Raw genomic sequence first — 10366 nt, 5'->3', positions numbered from 1 at the left:
TTTTTAAAATAAATTTGTTTGATACAAAAAAAATTTTTTTTAATTTTCAATAATAGACTTAAAATTAAAAATAAATTATAAAGAATCAGACATCCACATAAAATTTTAAAAATATCAAAATGTATACAAACAATATAAATCAAAATAAAACACTTGCATAAAAAATATTACATCTTTGCAACCCGAACATAACTTACTTTTTCGAACAAAGTGTGTTATGCCGAAGTTTTTGGAAAAAAATATGTCACATTTTTTGTATATAATGAATTTCTTGAATTTATGATGCAAACAAATTATTATAAATAATAAAAAAAATTCAAATTCAATGTCCGATTGTAAAATTTAATTTATTTAATTAAATTTAAAGGAGAAGTACGTGAGTAATAATAGAATTTTTAATGTAAAGGAGAAGAACGTGAGTAATAATAGAATTTTTAATGTAAAGGAGAAATAACATCTAAATTCTAATCTTACAGTTGAAATCACAAAACAATGACACAACATTCATCAACAACTGCTTTAGCTGAGGAGCTTGCAAAAGCCGTTGACTTGATAATGCATCCACAAACAACTCAACAAGCTCGTATGGAAGCTTACATTGCTTGCGAACGGTTTAAAGAGGAATCTCCTCTATGTGCTGAAGTAGGGCTATACTTAGCTAGTGCACCTCACTTTGGACAAAATGTCAAACATTTTGGACTCCAGCTAATGGAGTATACTATTAAGCTGAAGTGGAATTGCATCGCACACGAAGAAAAAATATTTATTAAAGAAAATGCCATGAAGTTGCTATTATTGGGAGTAGGTCCTGCAGAGGACGCCAGTTTAGCTCATTTGAAAGATGCATTATCGCGTATAATTGTTGAAATGATAAAGAGGGAATGGCCACAGCAATGGACAAGTCTATTATCCGAACTTTCCGAAGCATGTACAAAAGGAGAATGTCAAACAGAGTTAGTACTTTTAGTATTTTTAAGATTAGTGGAAGATGTTGCGATACTTCAGACGATAGAGTCAAATCAACGTCGAAAAGATATGTACCAAGCTCTTACGAATAACATGAATGATATATTTGAATTTTTTTTACGGCTTGTGGAACTCCATGTGACTGCATTTCGCGAAGCTACAACACATACAAATTATCAAAGAGCTAAAGCTCATAGTCGCGTTGTGGATATGGTATTATTAACTGTAACTGGATTTGTTGAGTGGGTTTCAATAAGTCATATTACGTGTAGCAATGGTAAATTGCTTCAAATACTATGTATACTACTAAACGATAAGGCCTTTCAATGTAACTCCGCTGAGTGTTTGTCGCAAATTACAAATCGGAAAGGACAGTTAAAAGAAAGGAAACCATTATTAATGTTGTTTGGAGAGGAATTAATGCGTTATATATTCAGTGCTAGCCAAGTATTACCAGATTTAACAGTTCCTACGTCTTTTGAACAAAATCACATATTTTTAAAAAAAATAATTACTGTTTTAAATGGAATGGCTCAGCAATTGTATGTACTTTGGGGAAAGGAAGAAGGTACAATGCATAGACCTCCTCATTTTGAAATCTTTTTAGAATGCATTTTATCTTTGACACGACATCCCTCTTTGACTATAACTCATGGTGCTTGTCTTATATGGAATATTCTGATTAAGCACGATGCCATTGCAAAAGATAATGTTATAAATATATACGTGCAAAAACTCATTGAAGTTATTGCACCTAAAATTATTAAAACATCGTATCCAAATAGTCGTACCATACCACTGAATATAAGCACGGCAGCATATATTTGTTTAGAATTTGACAGTGAAGAAGAATTTGCTATTTTTTATCATCGATGTCGTGCTGATATCCTGGAACTATTTAGACAAACAACATTGATACAACCGCTTATCACATTTGCATGCTGTGAACAATGGTTGAATGTTCGCTTATCAAAAGCTCATACCGAAACAGGAAATGAATCTTGTAGTGTTCAAGACCCAATTTATTTAGAATGGGAAGCTCTTGTTTCTGTAATTGATAGTGTAGTCAGCCGTATATTAATGGTATCAGAACGTCCATCAGTGCAATCAGGCTTACAACTTCTTGAGCAATGTTTAAAAATAGAAACAAACAATCCATTGATACTCTCTGTATTGTTGTCGTGTATATCAGCGCTTTTTGTTTTTCTTAGTATGTCTGCTTGTCAAATAAGTTCTAACAACGTAGTTGCTATGAGTGGAGTTTCACTTTTGCCGAGAGTGCTGGATAAAATTTTTACGGCATTGGTGTATAATGACAAGCATATCTATGCGAAAGAAAATTCGAATCGTCTACAAGCATGTAAAAATTTACGTCGGCATGCGGCATCGTTAATGGTAAAGTTAGGCCATAAATATCCATTGTTGTTGTTACCAGTTTTCGATCAAATAAATTTACACGTGAAGACTATAGTACAACAACCTCAACATCAAATAAGCAAAATGGAAAGAATTACTTTGCAGGAAGCACTTATACTTATTTCCAATCATTTCTGTGATTACGAACGTCAGTCTGCATTTATAGGTGATATATTGAAGGACGTTTTGCATCGCTGGACAACATTTTCAAATGTATTTAAATCGGCATTTGATTTTATGAACTATGTGGGTTTAAACAAAGCTCCAGTATATCCTTTTGAAAGTGACCCAAATTGTGCCAATCGAGGAAACATTATAGAAGCATTGTATATCGTGCTTGGTGTAATTAAGCGATGTTCATGGCCTGATGATCCTGATCGTGCTTCACGTGGTGGTTTTGTTGTTGGATTCACTGAACTTGGAAATCCTATATATCGCAATCCAGCTTCACCTTATATTATTCCCTTATTGCCTCACATTCTACCATTACTTCGCATATTGAATGAGCTCTTTAGGCGTGAAGCACTGGAAACACTTTCTGATGGATACAAAAATATACATACAATGTTGGAACATGAAAAGAAAAACTTGATGGGTGTATGCAGCGTGCCTACTGATCCACTGGACCCTGCAATTAAAAAACAACACACCCCATTTGATAAAATGCAGCACTTTATGACATTAATTTATGAAGGATGCTATCATATGCTGGGATCGACTGGTCCATCTTTGGGACGAGACTTGTATCAACTACAATGTATTGCAGAAGCCTTAATAAGTAGTGTTTTTGCCTGTTTAGAGGAAGTTCCTGATCATCGCTTACGTCCTATAATTCGTGTATTTTTTAAACCATTTGTTTACTCGTGTCCGCCTGCTTTTTACGATACAGTTCTTTTGCCTTTATTTGTCCATATTACACCTCTAATGTGTGACCGACTAATGACACGATGGTGCTACATAACATCTCTATATGAATCCGGGCAGCTCAGTGAAGAACTAAACGATTCACAAGAGGTATTAGAAGATATGTTAAATCGAACCCTTACAAGAGAATACTTAGATATTTTAAAAATAGCACTAGTTGGTGGTCAGATAAGCGCAGATAATGTCGCTTGTGCCACAATTGATGTAATGGATCACGACGAGCATTCAATGGATGGCGTTACTCATTCCCGTGCTACACAGTCAGCACTATTATCGGATATTATAAGTGACTTAGGAGCGAAATTACTAAAAAATACTATTACTAGTAACTATATTTTAAGAACTTTACTAAGTGCACTATCTTGGAATGACGGTATTTGTAGCAAAAAGGCTGTTAATATATTAGCTCCAGTCATGCGGTTTTTAGCTGCTGAACAACTCATCGATGTTAACAAAGCTGCAAGTGCCTTTACTGCAGTTTTACAAGGGCTCCAAATACATGGACAACATGAAACTAACCAAGCAGGACTTATAACACTTGGGGTACAATTTTATGAACTATTGCGACCGAGATTTTGTGTGCTTACAGAAATATTACAGTATGTACCAAGCGTTAATATAGCTGATATTCGAAAATTTGAAGAAAAAATGTCTGTAGCCTCAGTTAAAGGAAATAAGGTTGATAAAACGAAGAAGGATCTTTTTAAAAAGATTACTACACATCTTGTTGGGCGAAGTATTAATCAATTATTTCGACACGAAATACAAATATCAAATTTACCACCAATGCAGTCACAGAATATAAAACATTCTATCGACCTTATCGAAACACACCAAAATTTAGGCTTACCAAATCTTTTTCATACAAGCAAATGACCCAAATAAATAAATAATTATCAGCACATAAAGTTAGTGCATTTACAAAATTCCATTACTATATTTATAATTATTTATAACTACTTTCAGATGAAAAGACTTGTATGTAATTCTAAATTGAACAGTACAAATACGTTTGAATGTGGCTCTCCAAAATACGAATTACAATAACTTTATAATAGAATATTTTTTAAATAAAAATTATTTATTTTTAATATTATTTAAATCTAAAGAAACGTTATATAAAAATATTCTTTTATTTATTTTAAATTTAAAAACATACAATTTTTGCATGCTTTGTTTATTTTTGTATAAAAATTGTATTTATTTTATATTAAATAAGTAAGATGTGAAATAAATGAAAATTAATTATGGACTCTAAATATTTTTCAGAATGGTTTTTTCGTATAAATAAATAATATAATTCATGTTTCAACGAAATAATATAACGAAAATAAGTTTATTTTAGTCTTTATCATATTGAATGTAGAGTTTTGTTTAAGTAGTGATATTAAAATTTTCATTGTTTAAAATTTTACAATTATTACAGCAATATACATGCAAGTATTTTCTTTAAAATAGTTCGTTATACAACTTGCCCTCGAACAATATGTGGTATTTTGTTGTGTTTCTTGCTAATCAACGAATTAAACGGTTGTGATTATTAAAATTTCTGAACCAAATTTTTTTGTCAATACTAGTATTCGACCAGTGCTTCAAAACAACCACTATACAAAAAAATTGAGTGCTTTTTTTGATGCTTAACTAGAATGTTAACCGGATTGGCTTTGATTTTTCGAAAAATTTTTTTATAAATTTTCATAATATATATCTAAGTAAATACACATATGACAAACGCAAATCGTAATAAAACCAAGATATATTTGTAGACACCTTGAATTTATTAAAGTAAAAAGTGATATTTTATGGTTTACAAAAATTAAGTTAATAAGTTTGATATAATAAAAAAAACTTAAGTTGGCGTACTGCTGAAGTTGTTCCCATACCTAAATCTAAAACATCTAGGTCTGAAACTAGTAACTATCGCCCGATTTCACTTCTGCCATGTATGAGTAAAATTCTAGAAAAAATCATTGCTAATAGAATTTTGTGGTATTTAACTAAAACCAACCTAATTAGTCCTAATCATGTCGCTTTTAGGAAGAATCAAAGCACAACTGATGTCCTTTTACATCTCCAGCATTATTCGTCTTTTGCTCTTTCTAGAAAAAATCATGTAACTATGTTAGCTACTGATTTTGGAAAAGCATTTGATCGCATCGGAGTACACGTTGTGCTTCAGCAGCTTGCTATTTGGAAAGTTGGTCAAAGGATCTTTAATTTTGTTAAAACCTTTTTGACTAATCGCAAATTTTGTGTTAGGACTAATTAAATTCGCTCCGATATCTTTGCTCTGTATAATGGGATTCCACAAGGATCTCCATTATCAGTAATTTTATTTATAATAGCTTTTGATCCATTAAGTAAAATAATATTAAAATCATGCTATTTACGCTGATGATGCAATAATATTCTCCAAAGTTAAGGATATACCTATTCTTCAAATAATCTTCACTGAGATATTAAATGACATAAAAGAATGGAGTAAGTTTTCCGGTGCTAATCTTGCCTTAAATAAATGTAAAATTTTGCACATTTGTAAAAAAAAGAATTGTAACCAACTAAACTTAAGCTACAATGCCGTAAATATCGAAGCTGTTAATTATTTAAAAATATTAGGTATAGAGTTTGACAACAAACTTAACTTTAAGCAACAATGTCTAGAATTAAGAAAATACCTAGCTGCCAAATTTAACATTATTAAATACTTTTCATATAAACATTTTTTTATTCATGTATCAACTTTGATTAATATCACTAAATCACTTATACTCTCTAAATTAGATTACGCTCTACTACTCTTTGGATGGTGTGCAAACAGCAATATTAGACAGTTGAATGCACCCTATCATGCTGCCGTTCGAAGGAGTATTGCTGCGTTCCCCACAACTCCAATCAAAAACTTATTGAGAGAAGCTGGGCTACCTACAATATCAAATCGAGTTAAGTCAACAACTTATAAACTTATTCCTAAACTACTGTACAGCAACAACGTTATTTTACATAAAGACGTTGTAAATGTATTCCATCAAAAGTGAACAAATAGAGTTAAGTCGACAATTGTGCGGTGTATTGAATATGCTAAATTGATCGACCTCGACATTAAACCTCATCGTATGATACAAAATCATGAACCCAATTGGTTTCTTAAGTCAACATCTTTTGTAATCGACCTGCAAACCTATAGAAAAAGTAACACAACCACCAAAATTTATAGACAACTATTTGCAGAATTTTCTGATTGCTATATAAAAAACAATTGGCCTCTATTGTACACAGACGGTTCAAAAACTGAAAATCATGTCACATTCGCTATAATACAACAAAATGGCTCCATAATCACGACTAAATTAGTTACACTCCATTGTTCCATCTTTAATGCAGAGACTCTGGCTATAAAACTTGCTACTGACCACGCAACATGCAACAAAGGCAAATTTCTGTACCGGCAGTAAATCTACAATTGAAGCCAGTGAACGAAAATAAACAGTACAGTATCGTAGTGTACTGTTCATGTCCGAAACACATCAAAAAATTTTTAAAGTTTGTGTCCGCGAACATAAACTTTATTTTTAGAGTTTGTGTACTTTTCACGAAGGTAGTGCTCATTATAACGATCTTTTCACGAAGGTAGTGCTCATTTTAGTTATCTTTTGCCGAAGGTAGTGGCCTTTTTAGTGATCATTTTCCTAAGGTAGTGGTTTTTTAGCGTTTGTCGAACAAAACGATTTGGAAACGTTTTTAATGTGCATTGTTGTTGCTTCGTTTGCATAAGAAGAAGAAAAAATTTTGTTTGCATTTGTATTGCATGTATTTTGTTTGTGTTTTTAAATAAAGATATTGCGTATGCATTTATTGATGCATATTTAATATTAGGGGATGAATTACATAGATTTAATATTTTATTGCGATTGAATGATTCGTATTATATTTATAATGCCAATAAAAGGCAAAAAAACTAAATTGCCAAATCGTTTTGTTCGACAAACGCTAAAAAACCACTACCTTAGGAAAATGATCACTAAAAAGGCCACTACCTTCGGCAAAAGATAACTAAAATGAGCACTACCTTCGTGAAAAGATCGTTATAATGAGCACTACCTTCGTGAAAAGTACACAAACTCTAAAAATGGTTGAATTGTTTTGGACTTTTTTTAATGTACTGTTCGTTTAGTGTTTTTTAACAAAGATGACAAACAGTACACTATGTTTTGCACTTTAGTGTTTGTTTTCGTTCACTGATTGAAGCTGTAAAAAATATCAATAATAACACCGAACTTATTTGTGCTAACAGAAATAACTGCATACGGTTTTTAAACAAAATTAAAATCATGTGGGTTCCTGGGCACGCAGGAATTAAAGGAAACGAACTAGCAGATCAAGCTACCTCTGCCGCCATTCGCTCTCCCTTATTCTTATTCAAGACATCCAAAAGAAAAGAAGTTTTAAATTTTATAAACAAACATATAGAAGACGAATGGGTTATGGAATGGCCAGTGTACAACCATCACTAGAAGTCGATCAATACCAGTGATTTAAAGGCTATATACCCACAATCATGCACTCGTCAACAATGTAAGATTTTTATGCGATTGCGTATGGGACATTCAAAGCTTTTTCATGAACACCTTTTGAGTGGCGATCAGCCATCAAACTGTCCATTTTGTAATAGCACACCATCCATAGATCATATACTTAAAGATTGACCTTTTTTTAATTCTATTCGTAGTAATATCTTTCCTAATATCTCACTTACCAGCGTTTTAAAAACAATTACTGTTAAAAATATACTTTTGATGTATAATTAAATTAAAGCCTGTAATCTAGTAAATAAAATTCAATTTATAAAATCCGAGCTGAAGGCCCTGGCAGCTCGCGCTCTTTTTTCTGATCTTAGTTATAAGATTTTATATTTTGTAATTAATTATAATAAATAAAAAATTTAAGACTTTAATATATACACTCAGCGGAAAAACTCTGCGTACAGAAAATAAATTTTGTTTTTACGTATAAAAAATAAGTAATTAAATAGACTTTTTTAATTCAATTTTAAGTTTTATTACTACTTTAATGCCTTATATTCATTTTAAGCTAAAACTTATTCCTATCAGTTTAGTATAAAAATTTAATATTTAAAAATACAACCAAATATCTCTATAGCGAACCTCCCTATAACGAAATTTTGTTAAAGACATTGCTTTTTTATATATTTGATCCTCTTTATAGTGAACCTCTCTATAGCGAACTCATTTCTATAACTAAGTTTTTTCAGGTACGTAAAGAAATTTTTGCATAGAAAAGAACCTCTGTATACTAAATTTATTCAAATGCAAGTTAGACAGTCAACTAACACATTTTAACTTACAAGAAGCTTCTTTGCAAGCTGTATCATAGGAATAGGAATAGGAAATAACAGGGTACTAGCTCCCATTTGAGCAGAGCACTGCGACCATGATTGATCTTTTGTGCTACAACAGACCCTAACTGAACAAAAGACATTCCGCCTTTCGAACGAAGATCAAAATGTCGGTTGTTGAGGACTTCCTAATATCGGAAGGTGAAAGCAATTCCCGACCCAGTGATTTCCTTCTGGCCCAGATCAAAGCTGGGCAGTCACATAAAATGTGGCTGGTTGTCTCCTCTGCCTCTAAGCAGAGTCTACAATCTATCTCTTCAGATAGGCCCATTTTGTTGAGATGGTAACGTAGCCCATGGTGACCCGTTAGATATCCCACTAACAACCTCAACTCTGTTCTGCTGAAGGAGGATATCTTATTGTAACTATAAGGGAGAACCAGCTGTTTAGCCTGACGGTTACCTCGACTGTCGCGCCAGTAGCGACTTCTCTCGGTTGAGATCCAATCATTGATTAGAAACCTAGTTGTAGACCAACTTAATCCACAGAAAGGTTCTGGGCCACAAATTAGAGTGGCGGATCCTGCCCGTGCAAGACTATCGGCAGAATCATTTCCATGAATTCCTGTGTGACCAGGCACCCAGCACAGTGTCACTTTATTATTGCTTGCCAGCTGCTGTAGTGTGTCATAACAGTCTGCTAGAAGCTTTGAGAAAAACTTCCAGGAACATAACGCTTTGATTGCTGCTTGACTATCTGAATAAATACAGATTCGGGCGCCTTTCAACCCTTTGTTAATGTTGATACGAGCGCAGACCTCGATGGCGTGAACCTCTGCTTGGAAGACAGTGGGCCATATACCCAGCGCGAGCGAGATTCTGGTGTTAGGACCAAATATTCCAGCACCAACTCCTTCTTTGGTTTTTGAGCCATCAGTATACCACGAAATCACTTTTGGTTCAAATCCAGGAGTGCCATTTACCCAGTCCAATCGATCGGGTATGAGGACTTCGAACTTCCTACCGAAGCGAAGTTCCATGTTCATGCGATCTGTCCTATCGCAGATCTCTATGCCAGGAACTAGTCTGTAGATAGAGTTTTGACTGACGAGACTTCCGTGCATGTCGATGACAGGGTGTAGCCTAGCTGCACTCATAGCTGCTGTCTTTTTAATAAAGAGATGCAGAGGGGTGAGACCCACTATGGACTCCAGTGCTGATGTGGGACATGTTCTAATAGATCCCGTCATAGCGATACATACGAGTCTTTGCAGTTTATTGCATTTGACTATTGCAGCATTTTGTTGCGCCTTATTCCACCAAACAAAAGCTGCGTAAGATACAATGGGTCTGACCATTGTGCGGTATAACCATGATATAATTCTAGGACTTATGCCCCAGGTTCTACCATATGCGGTCCTACATGTCCACATGACCCGGGTGGCTTTGCCAATTATATTATTCAGGTGAGTGTTCCAGTTAAGACGCTTATCTAGGGTGACCCCTAAATATTTGACTTCATCGGAGTATTCAATAGCCGTATCCTTAATAGATAGGGACCCAATATTTACTTTGTACCTTCTGGAAAAAGGCACAATTACCGCTTTTTTGGGTTAATACTTAGGCCTTCTTTGATACACCAGTTCGAGACTTTGTGTAATGCCGCCTGCATTACGTCTGTAACTGTGGTGTCAAATTTACCTGTTAC

At 33.7% G+C, this 10366-nt stretch overlaps 1 protein-coding gene across 1 annotated transcript; it reads left to right on the top strand.

Moving 5' to 3' along the window:
- Nucleotides 1–376: 376 nt before the first annotated feature.
- Nucleotides 377–4408, top strand: LOC119663484 (exportin-5-like). The gene is made up of 3 exons (XM_038073093.1): nucleotides 377–415; nucleotides 477–4214; nucleotides 4273–4408. The coding sequence occupies exon 2, from the start codon at nucleotides 493–495 to the stop codon at nucleotides 4180–4182; it is 3690 nt and encodes a 1229-aa protein (XP_037929021.1). The 5' UTR covers nucleotides 377–415; nucleotides 477–492; the 3' UTR covers nucleotides 4183–4214; nucleotides 4273–4408.
- The last annotated feature ends 5958 nt before the right edge of the window (nucleotides 4409–10366 follow it).

The sequence above is a fragment of the Teleopsis dalmanni genome, unplaced genomic scaffold (genome assembly GCF_002237135.1).
Source record: "Teleopsis dalmanni isolate 2A unplaced genomic scaffold, ASM223713v2 unscaffolded_contig_0456, whole genome shotgun sequence".
Taxonomy (NCBI): Eukaryota; Metazoa; Arthropoda; class Insecta; order Diptera; family Diopsidae; genus Teleopsis; species Teleopsis dalmanni.
This window is presented reverse-complemented; position numbering and strand designations above follow the sequence as displayed.

Excerpts from the sequence above, each read along its gene's own strand:
- LOC119663484 (XM_038073093.1), top strand. The coding sequence starts at position 493 with ATGACACAACATTCATCAACAACTGCTTTAGCTGAGGAGCTTGCAAAA.